The sequence below is a fragment of the Sardina pilchardus genome, chromosome 4, assembly GCF_963854185.1.
Source record: "Sardina pilchardus chromosome 4, fSarPil1.1, whole genome shotgun sequence".
In the NCBI taxonomy this organism is placed as follows: Eukaryota; Metazoa; Chordata; class Actinopteri; order Clupeiformes; family Clupeidae; genus Sardina; species Sardina pilchardus.
The window spans coordinates 28,240,558-28,264,577 of NC_084997.1; the positions used below are offsets into that span (position 1 = coordinate 28,240,558).

The 24,020-nt window shown below is 43.4% G+C and overlaps 2 protein-coding genes across 2 annotated transcripts in view; one reads left to right on the forward strand and one right to left on the reverse strand.

The window, feature by feature from the left end:
- Positions 1-24,020, reverse strand: part of ptprna (protein tyrosine phosphatase receptor type Na) — a 60,285-nt gene continuing 36,265 nt past the window's right edge. The window contains exons 13-23 of the mRNA XM_062534881.1: positions 22,246-22,455; positions 16,657-16,869; positions 15,760-15,907; positions 10,068-10,141; positions 9,374-9,451; positions 8,953-9,072; positions 8,408-8,574; positions 6,668-6,721; positions 6,471-6,535; positions 1,699-1,772; positions 1-142 (exon numbers count right to left, since the gene is read on the reverse strand). Coding sequence (XP_062390865.1) covers positions 71-142; positions 1,699-1,772; positions 6,471-6,535; positions 6,668-6,721; positions 8,408-8,574; positions 8,953-9,072; positions 9,374-9,451; positions 10,068-10,141; positions 15,760-15,907; positions 16,657-16,869; positions 22,246-22,455 — 1,275 coding nt within the window. The 3' untranslated portion in view covers positions 1-70. The remainder of the gene's footprint in view (positions 143-1,698; positions 1,773-6,470; positions 6,536-6,667; positions 6,722-8,407; positions 8,575-8,952; positions 9,073-9,373; positions 9,452-10,067; positions 10,142-15,759; positions 15,908-16,656; positions 16,870-22,245; positions 22,456-24,020) is intronic.
- LOC134077875 (uncharacterized) lies at positions 2,503-3,737 on the forward strand. The gene is made up of 2 exons (XM_062533515.1): positions 2,503-2,539; positions 2,668-3,737. The coding sequence occupies exons 1-2, from the start codon at positions 2,534-2,536 to the stop codon at positions 3,652-3,654; spliced, it is 993 nt and encodes a 330-aa protein (XP_062389499.1). The 5' UTR covers positions 2,503-2,533; the 3' UTR covers positions 3,655-3,737.

Sequence of the window (24,020 nt, forward strand, 5' to 3'; positions counted from 1 at the left end):
GGGTGGGTCTGCGGGCACACAGGGGGCGTATGGCACAGAGGGGTGGTGTGCCAGCTGGCATGGATGGGTCTCACTGCGGGAGGGCCTTCAGGATGGCATTGACCTCCTCTGCCACGGCCGTCAGGGCAAACTCAAACTGGTCCTGCAGGGAAGGGGGGGGGGGGGGGCAGAGATACGAACAATCAGCACTGGTCACACACAGGAGTTAAAGGCACAGACACACGAAAACACACAAATAACATCAATACACACACACATACACACAAATAACATCAATACACACACACATACACACAAATAACATTAATACACACACACATACACACAAATACACACAAATAACATCAATACACACACACATACACACAAATAACACCAATACGCACACACATACACACAAATAACATCAATACACACACACACACACACACACACACACGCCCGCACACATGCACAGTTTGCACACACACACACACACACACTCACATGCGCGCATGCTGATACACAGCTCAGGGTGCTTGCTCTTTTGTCAACTAAAAATTCCAGACTTTTTCCAACCTTTTTGCAAACGTATAATTTTTTCTCCAAGACCTCGACATTTTGTAGTTTTGTAGTCAGGCTGCCAACACGCAATCATTTTTACTCTCTAATGGTAGTATAATGAGATGTAATGCAGATTGCAACCATACCGAGACCCCCATGGCAGAACCATCTCCCTCCCTAAGACCCTCTCAGATGCCCATGGCAGGATCGACCTACCCCACCCCTTGATTCAACACTAACTCTGGACTAGAGTTGCTCGATTATGGTAACAATCATTATCACGATTATTTTGTTCAATATTGACATCACGATTATTAAACGTGATTACTCAGTGATTTTGGAACTATCATCCATATTCAACATATTACATTTTTGAAAATGTTAAATTGATTGTTTAAATATAATCCAACAGGAAAAAAAACATGTAAACTCAAGAAAAAAGAATCTTTTTACATCATGTTGTATATCATATTGGATATTGCCTCTGCAAAATCTATGGACATCCTAGCCTACCCTAGCTACTGATTTACTGCATGGTTCAGCCCCTTGAGTTGTGGAACTGCACAGGTTTCTTCCTATCACTAACCAAGGTTTCTTCCTATCACTAACCAAGGTTTCTTCCTATCACTGAATTGAATTGAGTTGAATTAATGAAGACAATCTTGAATCTTGAACAGACTTGAGAGACTGATATCTAGAGATCATCCTAGATGAGGTTTAAAATGAAAAACATTGCTGAAATCCTTGTAATGTTTTAGAAAACACTGCCATGAAATTATGGATTTCGATTGCAAATGGAAAAAAATGAAATCGCAAAAGTCGCAAAATTGTGGAGGGTATATCAGTCATGTTTAGTCTGAGTACTTGCATCAGTTCTTCATGAGCTACACTTCAAGACTTTTCCAAGACTTTTCTACAAAATTCCAAACTTTTCAAGGTCTGGAAAAAGGCACTTTAAAATTCCATACCTTTTAAGACTTTCAAGACTTGAGCAAGCACCCTGACAGCTGATACACTGAGAATCTACTACCTGTTATACATGTCTGTCAAACGTAATGTACACATCAACCCACACACACACTGTAAATAAGTAGACGTGCACACAGCCCAAAGTGCAGGGTTAAATGACAGGGGAAAGTTGGCTGAGACGTGTACCTTAGTGCGAACCATGTTTGCTCTCTGATCACGGATGTGTTCCAGTGTTGCAGCAATGTCAATCTCTTTTACTCCTGCAAACACACATACACACACACACACACACACACACACACACACACACACACACAGGGAAGCACATATTATTATAAAATTGTGTACATACATAGCACACACAACTACTGGTACCCTCCAATCAGTGGATTTGGCATCAGTTTGGCTGTTCTGAACTCCCACCCCCCTAAGACCAGCGCACATGTTTCATTGGCTGAGATACCTGATTGACAGGAGGCACAGACCAATTGTGATACTGACTCTGGACGCACAAGTAGTCCACATTTCAGACACGTTAGACTGCAGGGTCCTCGATCACTATAATAATCACACACTTAAGTGTGTGTGCGCACATGTGGTTCACATTTCAGACATGTTAGATGGCAGGGTTTTCGATCTGCCATAATCACACTCTTCCTATTAATGATTGTTATCGTATATGCCCTAATGCTATGCTTATACTGTCATTAGCACTCTCTCTCTCGCTCTCTCTGTCACACACACACACACACACACACACACACAGACACACACACAGGATATACATTACATGATGGTTTGCACTTTCCCACAACACTGATAACTGAATAAACAGATACGTACTGGACAATTAAACACAATTATGTACAAATGTACAATGTCCTTGGACTTTATTTCACTCTGAAAGGTGATGAAACGTCTTACACAATCACAAACTAACATATAAAAAGGGGGTGTCCAAAGACATAGACTCAGACTACTACTACCACTACTACTACTATTACTACTGTATGAGAGAGACATGCAGGTAATGTTACAATGTAATGCAGGCCTACTAATGTAATGTTATAATGTAATGCAGGCCTACTAATGTAATGTTATAATGTAATGCAGGCCTACTAATGTAATGTTATAATGTAATGTTTTAATGTAAAGATGAGGTCTGTCACCACACTGCTGGTGCTGCTGTTCTCCATGTGTGGAGCTCAGACTCAGAGCACCCAGACTGAAGTTCAGACAGAGAGCCAGAGCACTGGGGCTGCTGCTGCTGCGGTCACTACCACGCTGGACGTCTCTGCTGAGCTCAGGGAACTCAGAGACATGGTGGTGGAGCTGAGAGTGCTGCTGACTGTCACCCAGAATGAGCTACAGAACACCAAAGCTGAGATAAAGGACTTGAAGATGGAGAATGCAGCACAAAAGACTGAGCTGGCAGTGCTGAAAGAACGACTGGTGGTCAGTGAGACTAAAGTGGAGGCTCTGGATAAGGTGAATTCAGCACAAGACACAGAGCTGGCCGTGCTGAAGACCAGACTGGCTGCTAGTGAAACCGAAGTGGTGAATCTGAGGAAGGAAACTGCAGCACATGAGACCAAACTGGCTGCCACTAAGACTGAGGTGGAGAACCGGAAGATGGAAAATACAGCACAAGAGGCAGAGCTGACAGCAGTGAAGACCAGACTGGCAACCACCGAGACTGATGTAGTGAATCTGGAGAAAAAGGTCACAGACCAGCCCAAGGTGGCATTCTCAGCAGGCCTGACTGACTCAGGATACATAGAGTCTGGGAATACTCAGCTGAACTTGGTCTTCACTGAAATCATCACCAATGCTGGGCAGGCCTACAGCAGGACAACAGGCTTCTTCACAGCTCCAGTCAGGGGAGTCTACTACTTCAGATTCACTGTCTTGGATGTACTAACCTCACGCCAGATGATGATAAAAATGTTTAAGAATGGACAGCAAATCATGTTTATTTCAGAGTATGATACTGATGGACAACACACATTTCTGTCCAGTGGTGTGACTCTGCAGCTGGAGGTGGGAGATGCAGTTAACTTGCGACTCCCTGCACACCACAGGCTCTATGGTAACCATAATAACTACAGCATCTTCAGTGGCTTCCTGCTCTTTGTTCTCTGAAGGGAACACACAACTCAACTTTGTATGTTGTCAAATGACAAATGAATAAATACTGTACGATCAAATAAACCACTTTCAAGTGATCAAGTGTGTGAGTGCATGTTTACATTAATCCCTGCAATGAAATACATGTGTTCTAAATACACACATTAGGTCAAGTCACCATTCCAGTAAGGGTCATTAAGCCATTTAAACTGTTTTCATGCAAATATAGCAATAATATACCAAAGCTCCTGTGCTGTAACTCTCATTAGCACTCACACGCACACACACACACGCACACGCACACGCACACGCACACGCACACACACACACACACACACACACACACACACACACACACACACACACACACACACACACACACACACACACACAGGATACATGCATTACGTGATGGGCAACAGGTTTCTACTTTCTCACAACCTTGAAAGGTGATGAAACATCTTATACAATCACTAACTAACATATAAAAAGGGGGTGTCCAAAGACATAGACTCACACTACTACTACTACTACTACTACTACTTCTGTATGAGAGAGACATGCAGGTCTTAAAGATGAGGTCTATCACCACACTGCTGGTGCTGCTGTTCTCCTTGTGTGGAGCTCAGACTCAGAGCACCCAGACTGAAGTTCAGACAGAGAGCCAGAGCACTGGGGCTGCTGCTGCTGCTGCGGTCACTACCACGCTGGACATCTCTGCTGAGCTCAGGGAACTCAGAGACATGGTGGTAGAGCTGAGAGTGCTGCTGGCTGTCACCCAGAATGAGCTACAGAACACAAAAGCTGAAAATGATGCCCAAGACACTGAGCTGTCAGCGGTGAAGACTGAGATGATGAACCTGATCAAGGCAAGTGCAACACAACAGGCAGAGCTGGGAGCGATAACAGAAAGACTCGAGGTCAGTGAGACTAAAGTGGAGGCTCTGGAAAGGGTGAATGCAGCACAAGAGGCAGAGCTGGCCGTGCTGAAGACCAGACTGGCTGCTAGTGAAGCCGAAGTGGTGAATCTGAGGACGGAAACTGCAGCACAGACAGCTGATCTGAGTTCAGTTACTGAGAGACTGGCCACCACTGAGACTGACATGGAGCATGTGAAGAAAGACACTGCAGCCCAACACACAGACCTGACTACTATGAAGACTGATGTGATGAACCTGATTAAGGCGAATGCAGCCCAAGAGACCAGACTGGCTGCCAGTGAGACTGAGGTGGAGGACCTGAAGATGGAAACTGCAGCACACGAGGCAGAGCTGACAGCAGTGAAGACCAGACTGGCAACCACCGAGTCTGATGTAGTGAATCTGGAGAAAGAGATCACAGACCAGCCCAAAGTGGCATTCTCAGCAGGCCTGACTGACTTGGAATACATAGAGTCTGGGAACCGTGACTTGAACTTGGTCTTCTCTGAAGTCATCACCAATGTTGGACAGGCCTACAGCAACACCACAGGCTTCTTTGAGGCTCCAGTCAGGGGAGTCTACTACTTCAGATTCTCAGTCTTGGATATACTAACCTCACGTTGGATGAGATTCAAGTTGATGAAGAATAAAGAGCAGATCCTGCTTATGGCAGAGTATGATGATGATGGAAGACCAACGTATCTGTCCGGTGGTGTGACTCTGCAGCTGGAGGTGGGAGATGAAGTCAACATGGTACTCCCTACAGACCACAGGCTCTATAGTGACCATAATAACTACAGTACCTTCAGTGGCTTCCTGCTCTTTGCTCTTTGAAGGGAACACACATCCCAACTGCTTATGTTGTCAACTGAGCAAAATAAACCATTTTCAAGTGATCAAGTGTGTGAGTGCATGTTTACATCAATCCCAGTAATTAAATTAATGTGTTCTAAGTACACACATTTGGTCAAGACACTATTCCAGTAAGGGTCATTAAGGCATTTTAGAATTATTACAGTGCAGCCAGATAACTGTTTTCATGTAAATATAGCAATTTTATACTACAGCTCCTGTGCTGTAACTCTAATTAGCACTCACAAGACACGCACGCACGCACGCACGCACACACGCACACACAAACACACACACAGTTTACTTCTTTATTTGGATTGACAGATAGACATTTATCATAGCACAATCCAAATTTTGTTCAAAGGAGTCTTACACAGAATTAGAAGGTCTGCCCATTGAGTGTTCTAAGGATAAAGGTGACACCTATGTCTCCGAATGAAGAGGCTCCCAATTATGCTAGACACAGAGCAGACACACACACACACACACACACACGCGCGCGCGCACATACACACACACACACACACACACACACACACACACACACACACACACACACACACACACACACACACACACACACGCACGTGATGAGGCCGAATATAAGTAAATATCTGCCCAGGTAATAAGCTTGTTCGATTTTGCATTATGATGTATACTCGTTTTGAACAAATTGCTCCCAAGATATATTTAGAAAAAAATGTAGATGTCTCGGTCACTTTTTTTGGAGGGCGTGCTAACTGACACCCTTCATTTACAGCAACTGTGCTAAGCTAAAGCTAAAAATGCTGCTCCTAAAGCAGGACAATGCCCGGACGGATTTTAACCGGGTTTTTTTTCACTGTTCTAACTCCGGGGGTGACCGAGACTGGCTTAATTTCATTTTTGGGTGGCGTATTCCTTTAACCATAATACAGCTGGATAACTGTTTTCATGCACATTTAGCAATATGTTTACAATAGTTAGCAGTTAATGCTACTTTAAAACCCTTAGTAAGTCTTTAAGTCTTCCTGTAGGGGCCCGGCCAGAGGTTATACATTCTACCAAGCAGGTCTCTACCTTTAGCCATGCGGTTCAGCACCATGTCGATGAGAATGTAAGTTCCAGTTCTGCCCGTTCCATTGCTGCAGAGGAGAGAGAACACAGAACCCACGATGAGAATGTCAGACGAACAGCAGAACGGTGGATGTTTGCTCTCTAAAGTGTCCCTGTGGCTCCCCCATGTGGTGGTGTGTGAGTAGTGCGGCATGACTCACCTGCAGTGGACGATGATGGGACAGGAGCGACCCCTGTAGCACTTATTCACCTTCCTGTGAGAGACACGCCGTGAGGGACAGATAACAAAGCAGGAATGCAGACAGGAACAGAGAGGGGTGAGACAGAGAGAGAGAGAGAGAGAGAGAGAGAGAGAGAGAGAGAGAGAAAGAGAGAGAGAAGGACAGAGAGAGGGAAAGAGAGAGAGAGAGGGACAGAGAGAGAAACAGAGAGAAAAAATGAAGTGAAGATATTGCTAATGCCAAGAAATGCACACTAATAACAACAGTAACTTGACTTCACCCAGCGCAAAACACTGCACAACTCTGCATGTGGCACTGTAACATGAACACAGAGGAATAGTAACAGTAAGAGACCGACGGGCAACGACAGCAGCCTGTGGAGAGGAGGAGAGGAGAAGAGGGGAAGAGGGGAGGAGAGGAGAAAAAGAGAGGAGAGAAGGAGGAAAGAGGAGGAGAAGAGGGGAGAGGAAAGGAGAGGAGAGGAGAGGAGAGAAGAGGAGAAGAGGTGAAGAGCGGAAAGGAGAAGAGAGGAGAGAGGAGGAAAGGGGAGGAGAGGAGAGGAGGAGAGGTGAGGAGAAGAGGGGAGGAAAGAAGAGGAGAGGAGTGGAGAGAGGAGGAAAGGAGAGAAGGAGGATCAAGGAGAGGAAAACGGGAAGAGAAACACAAGAGATGGAGAGAGGGATGAGATCAATGAGACAGGAAGAGAGGAGGAGATAAGAGGAGAGGGGGATAGGATAAGAGAGTTCAGAGGTAGAAAGGGAGGAAGAAAACAGGGGGAAAGAAGAGTAGAGGAGCAGAGAAGGGAGGGGAGGTGTAGCGAGGAGAGGAGGAGCAGAGAGGAGAGGAGAGGAGAGGAGAAAAGAGGAGAGAAGAAGAGAAGTGGAGAGAAAAGGAAAGGAGAAGCGGAGAGGAGAGGAGAGGAAAGGAGACGAGAAGCGGAGTGGAGAGGAGAGGAGAAGAAAGGAGAGGAGAGGAGAAGAAAGGAAAGGAGAGGAGAGGAGAAGAGGAGAGGAGAGGAGAGGAGAAGAAAGGAGAGGAGAGGAGAAGAAAGGAAAGGAGAGGAGAAGAGGAGAGGAGAGGAGAGGAGAAGAGAGGAGAGGAGAATAAAGGAGAGGAGAGGAGAAGAGAGGAGAGGAGAATAAAGGAGAGGAGAAGAGAGGAGAGGAGAATAAAGGAGAGGAGAGGAGAAGAGAGAAGAGGAGAATAAAGGAGAGGAGAGGAGAAGAGAGGATAGGAGAATAAAGGAGAGTAGAGGAGGAGAGGATAAGAGAGGAGAGGAGAGTAGAGGAAGAGAGGAGAAGAGAGAAGAGGAGGAGAGGAGACGATGGAGCGTCCGGCCAGCTTCGCTCCTGCTGCGCTCACATCTACCAATGATCATTTTTGTGACTATGCAACTGGACCCAGATTACTAGCTGCAAATCACAAAAATGACACTGGGAGCTGTGTCAGGTGTTCCAGGGCCAGGCTTTCCCCCATCACACACACACACACACACACACACACACACACACACACACACACACACACACACACACACACACACACACAGGGAAAAGAAAAGGAGGCGAAAGGGGTTCGTACATTGGGAGTTGCTGAGGCACAGCAACCAGTTAAACGCTTGGCACACACACACACACACACACACACACACACACACTCTCACACCATTCCCTGTATTACAGTAAAAACAAAAGACAATGCTCATGCATGCTGCAGTACCTGCGGAAGTCCAGCAGGGGGCGTGTGGAGGAGGGGATGCCCTGGCAGGGCCAGCTGAGGAGGTGGAACTGGGTGAGTGTGCGCGTCTCCTGCGTCTGCACGTTCTTCAGGTAGAAGCTCCGCACCAGGAAGTCCTTACACCAGATGTGCTCAGACACCAGGTTCACCTGCCAATGTTAGAGAGAGGGGGGGGGGAGAAGAGAAAGAGGGAAGGAAGGAGAGAGGGGAGAGAGCGAGAGAGAGGGAGGGAAAGAGGCGGGGAGGGAGGGAAGAAGGGAGAGGGAGTACGAGGGAGGTGAGGGGCAAATAAAATTATATGACAAAAAAACTACTACTGTATAAAAATATGTGTATTTTCCAAATTTGTATTGAGATTTGCACACAAGCAGACTGCCCTGGATGTCATACTGGTCACAAGAGGATCTCGTTGGCTTCCACCGTTAAGATATTATTGTATTCAAATAACCTCTATATTGCAAAATGAAATATAGAGGTTATTTGAGGTGATCTTTCACACACACACACACACACACACACACACTGACCTCGTAGATGTTATAGAGTGATGAGCCTTCGTCGGGCCAGTAGCGCTCACACTGTTTTGTTCCCTCCTCCACCAGGGCCGTCATCATCACTATCACAGTGCACCCGTTCTCCCAAACCATCTGAGTACACACACATACATGCACACACACACACACACACACACACGCACACACACACACACATGCACACACACATCCACACAAGCACACACACATGCACACACGCACGCACGCACACACACAAAAACAATACATACTCAGGTGAAAGTGAACTTTCACAATTTATTTTTGTTGTTAGTTTAGACTGTATGTGTGTGTGTGTGTCTGTGTGTGTGTGTGTGTGTGTGTGTGTGCATGTGCATGTTTATGTGTGTCTGTGTGTGTGTGTGTGTGTGTGTGAGTGTGTGAGAGAGCGCCTGACCTGCCAGAAGTCAGCGATGGTGTGCTCCATTGGCCCCTGGGTGGCGATGTAAGCTGGCATGCGCGGGTCGTGGTCGATCTGTCACCAGAGACAACAACAAAAGCACACCATTCAAGTCCCATAATCTCAACATTAAACACCTCTCCAAAAGGCTAGCACATAAGCCTATGTGTGTGTGTGTGTGTGTGTGTGTGTGTGTGTGAGAGAGAGAGAGAAAGAAAGAAAAACATTCTGTTTGGCGTTAAACTCCCATGATGGATGATAGCATTCCTGGGCACTCTATCGCATCAGCGGTCACAGTCAATGGACTGGTCTAATTCCTGGCTGTAACCATAGATATCAGAATGAAAGTGTGTGTTTGTGTGTGTGTGTGTGTGTGTGTGTGTGTGTGTGTGTGTTGGGGGGTATGGTGGGTGGATTATGTCTGATATATGTGTGTGAGTTCGCTTGGAAATGGATACTATTGGTTTAAAAAGTTGTAGTATCTCTGTCCTTGGTTATACACTTTCAGTGTTTTTTCCCCTTTCAAACACAGAAAAAAATATCCTTCCAGATTCTCGTCCACTCTAACACAGTTAACACCGTATTATTAATCAAAGACAAAGAGATTGTGCTTGTGCTGAGGTAAGCTGCACAGGTGAAGTTGAGGTGAGTTGATATGAAGTAGTTATCAACATGGCTGCGGGGTACGTACGATGATGCTGGCGTTGATGTAGTCCTCCTTGCTGGGGTTATTCTCTGGCTTCAGCTTCACACGGGCATGGTCATCTGAAACACAGCACTGGGTCAACTAATGATAAAGGTGGAGCATTAAGCCATACATTGAAATGAAGCATAGTGTCAAACTATATAGGTACTGTATATATATATGTATATTTTTTTTATATTTATATTTGGAAATGTACGGTGCACTTTTGAGGATACAAAGAGAGTTGGGGAGAGAGAGACAGAGAGAGAGAGGACAGGGAGAAAGAGAGAGACAGAGAGAGAAGTACAGGGGGAGAGAGAAAGAAAGAGAGTGATAAGGGGAAAGCAAGAGAGAGTGAGAGAGGGAGGGTGAGAGCACAAGAGAGAGATAGAGAGATAGAGGAAGGGGGAAAGCAAGAGAGAGTGAAAGAGGGAGGGTGAGAGCACAAGAGAGAGATAGAGATAGATCTTTCTTTGGTGGTGTGTGTGTGTGTGTGTGTGTGTGTGTGTGTTGACCATGATAACTTAAATTCCTGATAAGTTTCATTTATTTCTTTAGTATAACACGTGTGCGTGTGTGTGTGTGTGTGTGTGTGTATTACTTATTACTAAAAATAAGTGTATGCACGTAACTGTGTGTGTGTGTGTGTGTGTTCGTCACAATAGTTGATCTTATATTCCTGATAAGTTTCATTTCTTTCTTTCTTTAAGTATTCTGTGTACGTGTGTGTTTGTGAGTTTGTGTGTGTGCGTACGTGACACGTGTGTGTGTGTGTGTGTGTGTGTTCGCCATTTAGTCGATCTTATATTCCTGATAAGTTTCATTTCTTTCTTTGGTGGTGTGTGTGTGTGTGTGTGTGTGTTGACCATGATAACTTAAATTCCTGATAAGTTTCATTTATTTCTTTAGTATAACACGTGTGCGTGTGTGTGTGTGTGTGTGTGTGTGTGTGTGTGTGTATTACTTATTACTAAAAATAAGTGTATGCACGTAACTGTGTGTGTGTGTGTGTGTGTGTTCGTCACAATAGTTGATCTTATATTCCTGATAAGTTTCATTTCTTTCTTTCTTTAAGTATTCTGTGTACGTGTGTGTGTGTGAGTTTGTGTGTGTGCGTACGTGACACGTGTGTGTGTGTGTGTGTGTGTGTTCGCCATTTAGTCGATCTTATATTCCTGATAAGTTTCATTTCTTTCTTTGGTGGTGTGTGTTTGTGTGTGTGTATGTGTGTATGTGTGTATGTGTGTGTGTGTGTGTGTGTGTGTGTGTGTGTGTGTGTTGACCATAATAATTGAACTTATATTCCTGATAAGTTTTATTTATTTCTTTAGTATAACTTTAGTTCTTTAGTATAACTATATATAGTGTGCGTGTGTGTGTGTGTGTGTGTGTGTGTGTGTGTGTGTGTGTGTGTGTGTGTGTATTACTTATTACTAAAAATAAGTGTATGCACGTAACTGTGTGTGTGTGTGTGTGTGTGTGTGAGAGAGAGAGTGACCTTTAATAGTCAATGTATAACTGTGTGTATGTATATTTGTGTACTTTTAGTACACATTTATACAACCACACGGTAATGGTAATACCCTATAAGTTTCCTTATTGTCTTTAAATGGCTATCCTTGCATATTGGATACAAAGAATGTTTGATGAAAAAAAAAAAAAAAAAAATGAAAAAACATACATATTTCTTATGGCAAAAACTATGTTACATAATGACATCACTTAAAATCTCAAGCTATAACATACAAGGGATGTACTCCTCTTGTTTTGGTGATAAGAGTACAAACCCTGACTTTGTAAATATTGTAAATAGTTCCGATATTGTCATAGTGCTAGAAACATGGACTAGAGAAGGACATAAATGTCAGTCCATCCCACATTACAGGGAACTTTATATCCCATCTGTCAAAAATCAAAAAGTGAAATGTGGAAGAGATTCAGGGGGGATCATTGTATTGTTTAAAGAAGACATTTCAAATCACATTTTCCCAGTAAAGAAAGGCAAATCACATATATGGATCAAATTAAAAAAAGAGCTCACTTCCTCAGAACATGACATCTACCTTTGTGCCATCTATATACCTCCACATGAATCCCCATACTATTCAGAGGAAATCTTTTCAATTCTACAATCTGAAATCTTACAATTCCAATCAGAGGGGTCTGTTTTAGTCATGGGAGACATGAATGCGAGAACTGGGAGAGAAATAGACTATATTGAATCGAACAGTTATGCATATGTCGCTGATGTGCAGATTAATAGAAACACTAATTTTGAAAGACTACGTCAGAGCAATGACAATATTGTCAACAAAAATGGTAAGCAGTTAATCCAACTCTGTAAAAGCCTTGGTCTCTTTATTTCAAACGGCAGAGTAAAGGGTGACTCTCTGGGTAGATTTACCTACTGTTCCAAGCTTGGTTGTAGTGTGGTAGATTACGCCATCACAGATATAGATGCAAGTCAAATCAACTACTTTATGGTTAAGCCCCAAGTCCCACTATCTGATCATAGTCATATAACTTTAAGTTTAAGAAAGAACAACACCGCTGCAACACCTTCAAAACATCAAAAAAACAAATTCTATCCCCTGCCAACTCAGTTTCGGTGGGACAAAAACAGTGTGGAACAATATCAGACCGAACTAAGTAGTATACAAACTGAAAATCAGATATACACATTTCTGTTCACAAAATTCCCAGAAGACAGGGAAGGAGTAAATATAGCAACGGAAAAGTTAACAGAAATGTTCACCTCAGTCGCCAAGAACACACTGAAAATTAAAAAAACAAAGAAAACAACAACTGCGAAAAACAAGTGGTTTGACAAAGAATGTCAAGCTTTAAAAAAACAAATAAGAATGTTATCAAATAAAAAACACAGGGACCCCACAAACCAAAATACAAGGTCATTATATCAATTGACTCTCACCAAGTACAAAGCATTATTGAGACAGAAGAAATATATGTATATGAAAGAAAAACTACAAAATATTGAAGATGCAATAGATCAAAACTCTTTTTGGGATGAATGGAAGAAACTTGAAATCTCTAAGAAACATAAACATATTCCCCTATGCGATGCAAATACCTGGACCAACCATTTTGAACACTTATATACTAGTGACAAATTAAATCCCTTCCAAATTCAATTGACTGACGAGTTGCACACTCTAGAGTCAGGAGCAAAAAACAAATTGAATACCTTAGACACACCCGTATCATTAATTGAACTAACTAAAAAAATTAAAAGCCTAAAGAATAAAAAAGCATGTGGACCTGATGGAATTTATAATGAAATGATTAAATGCAGCACTCCATTATTAAGCCAGGCCATTCTTAAACTTTTCAATATGATCATAGTAGTTGGCCATTTTCCAGACCCATGGAAAGAAAATCAGATCGTTCCAATCTTTAAAGATGGTGACAAATTCAATCCCAACAACTACAGAGGGATCGCTTTAAGTAACAACCTAGGGAAACTCTTCTGCAATATAGTAAACAACAGGATAACAGACTTTTTACTAGAAAATAAGGCCATCAACAACTGCCAGATCGGTTTCATGAAAAACCACCGAACAACCGACCACATATACACATTACAATCACTAATCGATAAATATGTCACTAACATCAACAAAGGAAAAATATTCGCTTGTTTTATCGATTTCAAAAAGGCGTTTGACTCAGTTTGGCAGGATGGTCTATTATTGAAACTTATTCAAAATGGCATAGGAGGAAAGACATACGATATAATTAAAGATATGTACGATAACAATAGATGTTGTGTGAAAATCGAAAATCAAAGAACAACTTACTTTAAGCAGGCCAAAGGGGTCCGGCAAGGGTGTACTCTCAGCCCACTGCTTTTTAACTTATATATTAATGATTTAGCAACTAACATCGAAAACTCTAAATCACCAGGACTTACATTAGAGGGAAGGGAAATTAAATGCTTGTTATTTGCTGATGACCTCTTACTTCTATCGCCAACTGAGGAAGCTTTACAGGAAAGTCTTTCCATTCTTGAAAACTACTCAGAAACTTGGAACCTCAAAATAAACACAGAGAAAACTAAGACAATGACCTTTCAGAAAAAACATCGCTCAACGGGGAATAAATATACTTTCACTCTTGGTGGGGAAAAACTATGTCAGGTGACAAAATATAACTACTTAGGCCTGACAATATCATCATCAGGCAACTTTGATACAGCAAATAAAGACCTAGCTGAAAAGGCACGGAAAGCTTACTATGCAATTCACAGAACATTAAAACAATTTAATCCCCCCGTTAGACTGTGGCTGAAAATTTTCGACTCAACCATCAAGCCCATCCTTTTATATGGAAGTGAAATTTGGGGCACCAAGTACCAACACAATTATGTCTCTTGGGACAAAAACGCAGCAGAGACATTTCATCTTGAATTTTGCAAAAACACCCTTGGAGTACATAGAAATGCCTCCAATCTTGCCTGCAGAGCAGAACTAGGAAGATTCCCCCTACTGACTGATATAAATAAAAGGGCATGCAAATTTTACCATCATCTTATATCTAACCAAGACAAATGTCATTATAATGCTCTCCTACAGAGGGGAAAACACCCAGAGAGAGACCCTTTTACTTATCTGAAAACTAAACATAATCTGAATGAAACGGACATGACACAGGCAAAAATAAAACTAATCGAAAAAGAAACAAAAGAAGAGTATTTCCAATATTGGCTGAACGAAATTGAGCATTCTAATAAATTGAACTGTTTTCAAAAAATTAAAAAGAATTATGAATTGGCACCCTATCTTACAGAAATTAAAGAATTTAAACAAAGAAAACAAATAACTTCCTACAGAATTAGCGACCACTCGCTGGCCATAGAGACTGGAAGACACAGACAGACCTGGCTTCCAAGGGAAGAAAGACTTTGTCTGAATTGTAATGAGGGAGCAGTGGAGGATGAGCTACATTTTCTAACCAAATGTAACAAATATGCCTCTATTAGAGGCCAGTTTTTCGAACAATTCACACAAGTTTCACCTCAATTTCACCTATTGGGAAATGAAGAGAAACTCCCATATCTATTAGGAGAGCACAGAGACTGTATTAGTCTAGCAGCACAATACGTGTCAGACTGTCACAAAATGAGGAAGTGAGTGACTCTTGATAATGTGGCAAAGTACATGGTAGCATGTTGACAATATCTTTTTAAAATGATATTATTATTACTATTTTTTTTTTCTAATTATTTAAGTTTCCTTTCCTTTCATTTACCTATTTTAAAAATAGTTCCTATAAGTTTCATTTGTTTTCACTCCACCCCAAACAGATATTGTATCTGTTTGTTTTTTGTAATATGTCAGCTTTGGCAACACTGCTTATTTGAGTCATGCCAATAAAGCTCCTTTGAATTTGAATTTGAATTTGAGAGATAGAGGAAGGGGGATGGCAAGAGAAAGTGAGAGCGCATGCACAACATAGAGAGAGAGAGAGAGAGAGAGAGGAAGGGGGATATCAAGAGAGAGTGAGAGCGCACGCACAACATAGAGAGAGAGAGAGAAAGACAGAGAGAGAGAGAGAGAGAGAGATAAAGAGAGAGAGAGAGAGATAAAGAGAGAGAGAGAGAGAGAGAGAGAGAGCATGAGAGAGAGAGAGAGAGAGAGGGAGAGAGAGAGATGATACAGTATGTAAGCTGTGGTCGTACAGGGCACAAAGTCCTGGTAGCGGTTCTTGTCCAGGTTGGGCTCACTCTGGGCCACGGAGGTGGAGCTGGGCTCGGCCTGGTAGGAGCACAGCGCCTCCCACTCCTTCTGCAGACGGTCCTTATTCTTCAGGTGGTCCTCCATGTAGGCCTACACACACACACACACACACACACACACACACATACAGTATGAGAGAAGTGCCAAAATGTGAGATGGGACATGTCTGTGTGTGTGTGTGTGTGTGTGTGTGTGTGCGCGCGTGTGTGTGACCACAGCTTCACCACACAGTGTCCCTCTCCCCATCCATGTGCCTGTCTTTGGGCAGGAGAGACGGGGTCACGAGGGTTCAGGGGAGGGAGGGTTTAGGGACACTCTAGTCTTAATAAACCAATACGTGTGTGTGTGTGGAATCATAGTGTGGTTGCGTAAGGCAACGAGGTCAACAAGTCCACCCAGGTGATCAGTAACGGGGTTATTATTATACTTTTCCATGACAACAAGAGCAAACAAAGCACCAAGGACATTTCATTTGCCCATTCTCTAATTCTGCTCTGGGCCGCAGAACCAATGTCCAAGTGGCCAACTGTTCTCTCTGATAACGTTCTCACACACGTTGGTGCATTTGGCAATGGCTTGCTGGGTCTTTTTTTCTGTGTGTGTGTGTGTGTGTGTGTGTGTACCAGTATCATGTGTCCAGTGGAGATGTCCATGTTAGACTGGGCGGGCTCCTCGCTCCATGAGGGGGTGCTGCTGTGTGTGTGTGTGTGTGTGTGTGTGTGTGTGTGTGTACCAGTATCATGTGTCCAGTGGAGATGTCCATGTTGGACTGGGCGGGCTCCTCGCTCCATGAGGGGGTGCTGCTGTGTGTGTGTGTGTGTGTGTGTGTGTGTGTGTACCAGTATCATGTGTCCAGTGGAGATGTCCATGTTGGACTGCGCGGGCTCCTCGCTCCATGAGGGGGTGCTGCTGTGAGAGCTGGGGCTGTGCTGGGGTCCGTCGCTGAACTGAGACGACACGCTGCTCACGCGCGACGTGTCCGTGCCACGCCGACCGCCCGCCTCCGAGCGCCCGCACGAGGACTTCGCCGCCATGTGCTGGCGACACAACTCCTGACGGAATCCAGAGAGAGAGGGAGAGGGAGGGAGAGAGAGATGGAGAGAGAAAGATGGATAGAGAGAGATAGAGAAAGAGAGGGAGGAATGTCATTATGCATCAATGTAAAATGAATATTTGGATTATTTGAGTGAGTGAATAAAGACTAAAGACTAGTTTTTATTCATAATATCCTATTCCATTAAATAGATAAAAGGTTAATATTTTACTTTAATTTAATTTCATTAAAGTGAATACAAATCCCATTCCCCCTATAGTGTGCCTAAATACAGGATGATAAACCAAAGGATGACAAACCACACCAGGCCATCAGCTTGGCTGCCGATGCCACTGATAGGGCCTGAGTTTCTCTCTGATTTTCTATTTGTTTCAGATGCTACATGACAAGTGTAGATATGTAAAGCAATGTTGACATGAAATCGAAAAATGGTTGATGAAATTAGAAGACAGAACCACACTCTACATACGTTTTCTAAAGTGTTCTTTAGTAACTGTGGAATATGAAGTGGGCTACACACACACGACACAAGCACTTGGGCACGTCACACACACACACACACACACACACACACACACACACACACACACACGTCGTAATGTTAAACTCAGGTTTAAGCAGGTTTAGTCACCTTTTAATGAACTTGTATATTCCAACAATTACTGAATAAAAAGAAATGTCCTGAGAAAAAAGATATCTACAATATCTTAATCTAATCAGTGTCCCTGGACTTTATTTAACCCCCAAAACATGATGAAATGTCTTACATAATTAGCCACTGAGGTGTTTAAAAGAGGATGTCTCAAGAGGGAGAGTATACTAGCACAACTACTGCTGCTGCCACAACTATTACTATTACTGCTACTACGACTACTGAGTACAACAGAGAGCCAGAGTTGAACATGAGGTCTGTCATCCCACTGCTGGTGCTGCTGTTCTCCATGCGTGGAGCTCAGACTCAGAGCACCCAGACTGAAGTTCAGACAGAGAGCCAGAGCACTGGGGCTGCTGCTGCTGCAGCTGTAGTCACCACCACGCTGGACGTCTCTGCTGAGCTGAAGGAACTGAGAGAGATGCTGCACAACCTTGACACCACAGTGGTGGAGTTGAGAGTGACCCTGAGCTTCACCCAGAATGAGTTACAGAACACCAAATCACTGCTGGACAAAATGGACGTTGAAAACAATTCTCTGAACACAGAGCTGACAGCCGTGAAGACGAGACTGGCAGTTAGTGAAACTGAAGTGGTGAATCTGAGGAAGGAAACTGCAGCACAACACACAGACCTGACTACCATGAAAACTGAAGTGATGAACCTAAAGATTGAAAATGCAGCCCAACACACAGATCTGACCACTATGAAGACTGAATTTATGAACCTGATCAAGGCAAATGCAGCACAAGAGACCAGACTGGCTGCCAGTGAGACTGAGGCGGAGGACCTGAAGATGGAAACTGCAGCACAAGAGACCAGACTGGCTGCCAGTGAGACTGAGCTGAAGGACCTGAAGATAGAAACTGCATCACAAGAGGCAGAGCTGACAGCATTGAAGACCAGACTGGCAGCTACTGAGTCTGATTTAGTGAATCTGGAGAAAGAGATCACAGAGCAACCCAAGGTGGCATTCTCAGCAGGCCTGGGTATTTCAGGATACCTAGAGTCTGGGAATACTGACTTAAACGTGGTCTTCAAGAGAATGATCACCAATGTTGGAGACGCCTACAGCAGCACAACAGGCTTCTTCACAGCACCAGTCAGGGGAGTCTACTACTTCAGATTCACTGTTGTAGATATGCTAGACTCACGCTATATGCACATCAAGATGTTTAAGAATGAAGAGCGGATCATGCAGTTATATGAGTATGACAATGATTCAGTGTACAACTATATCCAGAGTGGTGTGACTCTGCAGCTGGAGGAGGGAGATGTAGTTAACATGCGAATCCCTGCAGACAACAGGCTCTATGATGATTCGTATAAGCGCAGCACCTTCAGTGGCTTCCTGCTCTTTCCTCTCTGAGGAGAACACACTGTCCAACTGTCCAACAAGACAGTGTTTCATGAGCATAACCTAATAAACCACTTTTAAACTGCAATTCTTTTGTCATTACTGGGAATATTGAGATGCAATGTTGAATCACTGCACAGATTCACACTTTTGTTTTCCAAATTGTCATAAATGTGATCCAAAATAAATACAGTATGAAGGAGTTGGATGGTGCTAGTATGAAAATGAGAAGCATAGCATAGCTATAGCAGTCACCCAACTTCATCTTCTGAGAGACCACAGAGGGGTTTCTATGTGGTGACCGACAGATTGCTAAGAGCAAGATGCTACACACACACACACACACACACACACACACACACACACACACACACACACACACACACACACACACACACACACACACACACACACACACACACACACACACACGCACACACTGTCTCAACCTTTTGTGCCTGACAGTGACCAGTAATTCCTTGTGTTGTTGGCGTCCAGGGTCCTGCCTGCCTGTTTTTACTGCAGGTTTATGCCTGTTCACAGCAGCTGATCCCAACTCCTCCCAGGCTTTCCTGGTCTTCATTAGAACAACATTAAAACACCAGCCTGCTGACTTGAACATTACGCCCTGTGCTATGTTGTCATTTGGTGAAATGTGTCTGCAATCTCATTACATATTATTTTATATCAATATAACAAAACATACGGGTGTAACCAGTAATCAGTGATAGAAAAAAGAAAAAAAACCTGGCAACCAAATTATCTTTCTATTATTCTGTCGGTCTAGAATACATGATCGGAAGGCTGGTAAGCAAGTTTACGTTTACATTAATTTAGTTGACAAATGAGGAATACCGTTCAAGCCACAGTGCAAGTGGCAGACCTTGGAGTAATACCAGCATTGAGTTAAATGCAAATTAGTCCTGATTGGTAACTTCAAAAGAAAAAGATGGCTGCATTAAATGTAGTTCCCAAGGACAGATTATTAGCTGAATGACCTCTGAATGATACTGAATGATGGAATGATACTCCTGATATGCCAATACCTAAAGCAGCGGCCTGGAATACACACATTGAGCACACAGCGTTGCGATGTCTCATGATAGGTAAGTTAACAGGCTTGTACATTCCACACTAATGATAACTGAATAAACAGATATGTCCTGGAAAAAAAACATATCTACGATTTCCTAATCTATTTTATCAGACTATATTTAACCTGCACAACATGACGAAATGTCTTACATAATGAGCCACTGAGTCGTATAAAATGTCTCAAGTGGGAGACTGTACTAGTACAACTACTGCTGCTGCCACAACTATAACTATTACTGCTACTACGACTACGACAAATACGACTATGAATATGACAGCCGTCATCCCACTGCTGGTGCTGCTGTTCTCCATGTGTGGAGCTCAGACTCAGAGCACCCAGACTGAAGTTCAGACAGAGAGCCAGAGCACTGGGGCTGCTGCTACTGCTGCGGTCACTACCACACTGGACGTCTCTGCTGAGCTCAGGGAACTCAGAGACATGGTGGTGGAGCTGAGAGTGCTGCTGACTGTCACCCAGAATGAGCTACAGAACACCAAATCACTGCTGGACAAAATGGATGCTGAGAACGATGCTCTGAACACAGAACTGACAGCTGTGAAAGTCAGACAGGCAGTTAGTGAGAATGAAGTGGTAAATCTGAGGCAGCAAACTGCAGCTCAACACACAGACCTGACCACCATGAAGACTGAATTTATGAACCTGATCAAGGCAAATGCAGCACAAGAGATCAGACTGGCTGCCAGTGAGACTGAGGCGGAGGACCTGAAGATGGAAACTGCAGCACAAGAGACCAGACTGTCTACCAGTGAGACAGAGGTGGAGAACCTGAAGATGGAAACTGCAGCACAAGAGGCAGAGCTGCTCAATCTGAAGATGGCAAATGCAGCACAAGAGGCAGAGCTGACAGCAGTGAAGACCAGACTGGCAGCTACTGAGACTGAAATAGTGAATCTGGAGGAAGAGATCACAGAGCAACCCAAGGTGGCATTCTCAGCAGCACTGACTAACTCAGGTTACATAGAGTCTGGGAATACTCAGCTGAACTTGGTCTTCACTAAAATTATCACCAATGTCGGTCAGGCCTACAGCAACAAAACAGGCTTCTTCACAGCTCCAGTCAGGGGAGTCTACTACTTCAGATTCACTGTCATGGATGGACTAAACTCACGTACTATGAACATCAAGATGTTTAAGAATGAAGAGCAGGTCATGCATTTAAATGAGTATGACAATGATGGACAAAACTCCTATCTGTCCAGTGGTGTGACTCTGCAGCTGGAGGTGGGAGATCTAGTTAACATGCAACTCCCTTCAGGCAGCAGGCTCTGGGATAACACTAATAATTACAGCACCTTCAGTGGCTTCCTGCTCTTTCCTCTCTGAATGGAAGAAGCTGTTTAGCTGCTTATGTCATCAAATTATGATTACTGTCACAAAATAAAATAAAATAATAATAATAAACTGCAATCCCCTTGTGTCATTACTGGAAATACAGAGTAAAGGGCTGTTTACACCAAGAACTATAACTATAAAGATAACTGTAAACAAATACTGTTCTCGTTAATATGAATGATAACGTTCACACATGAACTATAACGATAATGACATGAAGAACGTTATCATTGGGAATCACTTTCAGAGCGATTTTGAGAACGATAAAAAGCTAACAGCCAATCAGAACTCATCATATTTTTTAACTATCACACTAATTTACAAGAGGAGAGACTTTTCTTATCGTTGGCCAGTGTGGACGCTTTTATCGTTATGGTTATAGTTATCGTTATCGTTCTTGGTGTGAATGCTGCTGAATGCTGCCAATTTATCATTAATGTAATTCAAATATGCAAAGAGTTGTATAGAAACCTAGATTGAATTGAAAGGCCAACCACATGATACACTCTTCCACTCATCTCCAATCTCTCATTTCTCTCTATTCCTCCTCTCATCTCTTTACTCATCCCCTCATCCCTTTATTCCTTCTCTCATCTCTTCATTCATTCTCTCATCCCTTTATTCCACCCTCTTCCCTTTATTCAACCCCTCTTCCCTCTATTCCCATCCTATCATCCCTCTATTCCCCTCATCATCCCTTTATTCCTTCTCTCATCTCTCTATTCATCCCCCCATCCCTCTATTCCCATCCTCTCATCTCTCTTTTCCTCCCCTCGTCTCTCTATGCCCCATGCACACTCACCTGGTAGTCTCATCTCTCTATGCCCCATGCACACTCACCTGGTAGTCTCATCTCTCTATGCCCCGTGCACACTCACCTGGTAGTCTCATCTCTCTATGCCCCGTGCACACTCACCTGGTAGTCGAAGTGTGTTTCAGCGCCCCCCTCTGGTCCCAGGCCGAGCTTGCGCTCCTCCAGCTGGCGTCCGTGGTAACGGAAACAGGCCACGCCCATCGCCACCACCAGGACTCCGCCCACGCACGCCATGGCAACCAGCCCCAGGACCATGCCGCGGGAGCTCTCGCCCATCCTCGTCGCCTGCGGCAACCGACGGCCCTCGCTCCTCTGGACGAGAGGAAGGACAACACATGGGAGGAGGAAGAGGAGGAGGAGGAGAAAGAGGAGGAGGAAGAGAAGATAAGACATAGAGGATGAAGGGAGCATGAATACAAGAATAAGAGAGGGAGAGAGAAACACAGAGAGAAAGGGATAGAGAGATATAGAAATAAGATGAGAGAGAGAGAAAGCAAGGGAAGGAGCATTAGGAAAAAAGACAGAGAGGCCAGGGAGGAAAAGGATAGGAAAGCATGGGTAATAGGTAAAGTAAAAGACAAGAAAGAGTGAGATCGAAAGAGGGGAAGATGAAAGATGTGAAAGAGGTAGAGGAAGAAAGAGAGAGGGAGGGGCAAAGACAGAGAGAGTGACAGAGGGAGAGGAAGAGAAAGGAATAAGGAGAGGATGAGGGAAGAGAAACAAATAGGTGGTTGAGAACAGAACTCCAAACACATGAATAGCAGTTCCTATTGGATGTGATGTTACTGGGCCACACTGTTCTACACTGCGCTGTGCAACATCTTACAGTTTTTCACAGTTGCTCAAACACTAAACCCCATTCTCTGAATCAAATTCTCAAATGCCTGAACACATTTATTGAATTATTCCCTTTTTTGGCAAAACCATAGACTACTTTCACCCACTTTCACCCATTTTACCAAACTCATTAACCCTTTTTGCAAAACTGTGAACACATTGTGCATTCTGATGCACTTCTTAATTATATTGATAACCAAACCATGCAGAAGTTGAACACAATTAGTGCACAGTTGTCTCCATTTGAACACTACCACTCAAAATTGATAACACTTCTGTCTAATGATGTGACAATCAATATAAGTCAGTTCAGAGTTGACAGAGACGCAGGGGACAACAAGTGTGTGTTACAGTAGAAGTGGGGTACAAGGAAGAGGAGGGTGCAGGTAGGAGGAAGAGGATGAAGAGAAAGACAGAGAGTCCCAAGAGTTGCAATACTGTAAATGATGATATTTGGGCAACAATCATTGACCATGTTCTGGTTCATGGAATGCCAATGAGAGAAGCAGGACTTTATGGTCCAACCCAACATCAGTGGTTTCTCTGTGGCGTCAATAATCCAAAGATTCAGACTACAGAAGAGACATAGCGTAAATGTCCATTATCATACAGTACAGTAATCACTGAACATCCACTGTTACACACTTACTACCCTTTGAGCTCAACTCTGAGAGAGTGAAAGAGCTGAGTTATCAGTATGTCCAAGTAAGTCTAAATTTAGGCACAATACAATATTACAGTATTGCATACTTACAGTACTATCAGAGTCTGTGGCATCACAGTACAAATCATATTCAGTACAGTATTGGCCTGTCTTTCTGTTCACTTACAAAACTATTGATTTATATCTTCATACAGTATAGGCTAGAAGATATATAGAGAGTGATATAAGTCCTTATTCTTTTATTGTGATATTTTATTTTTCAAATTAGAATGAATACAATTCCTCCAGGAGCCATAAACCTTGCCCTGAAAACTGTGTCTTCCATTGTTTGGTGTATTGTCTTATCACTGCTCTGCAGGAGTGTAATTTTGCCTGA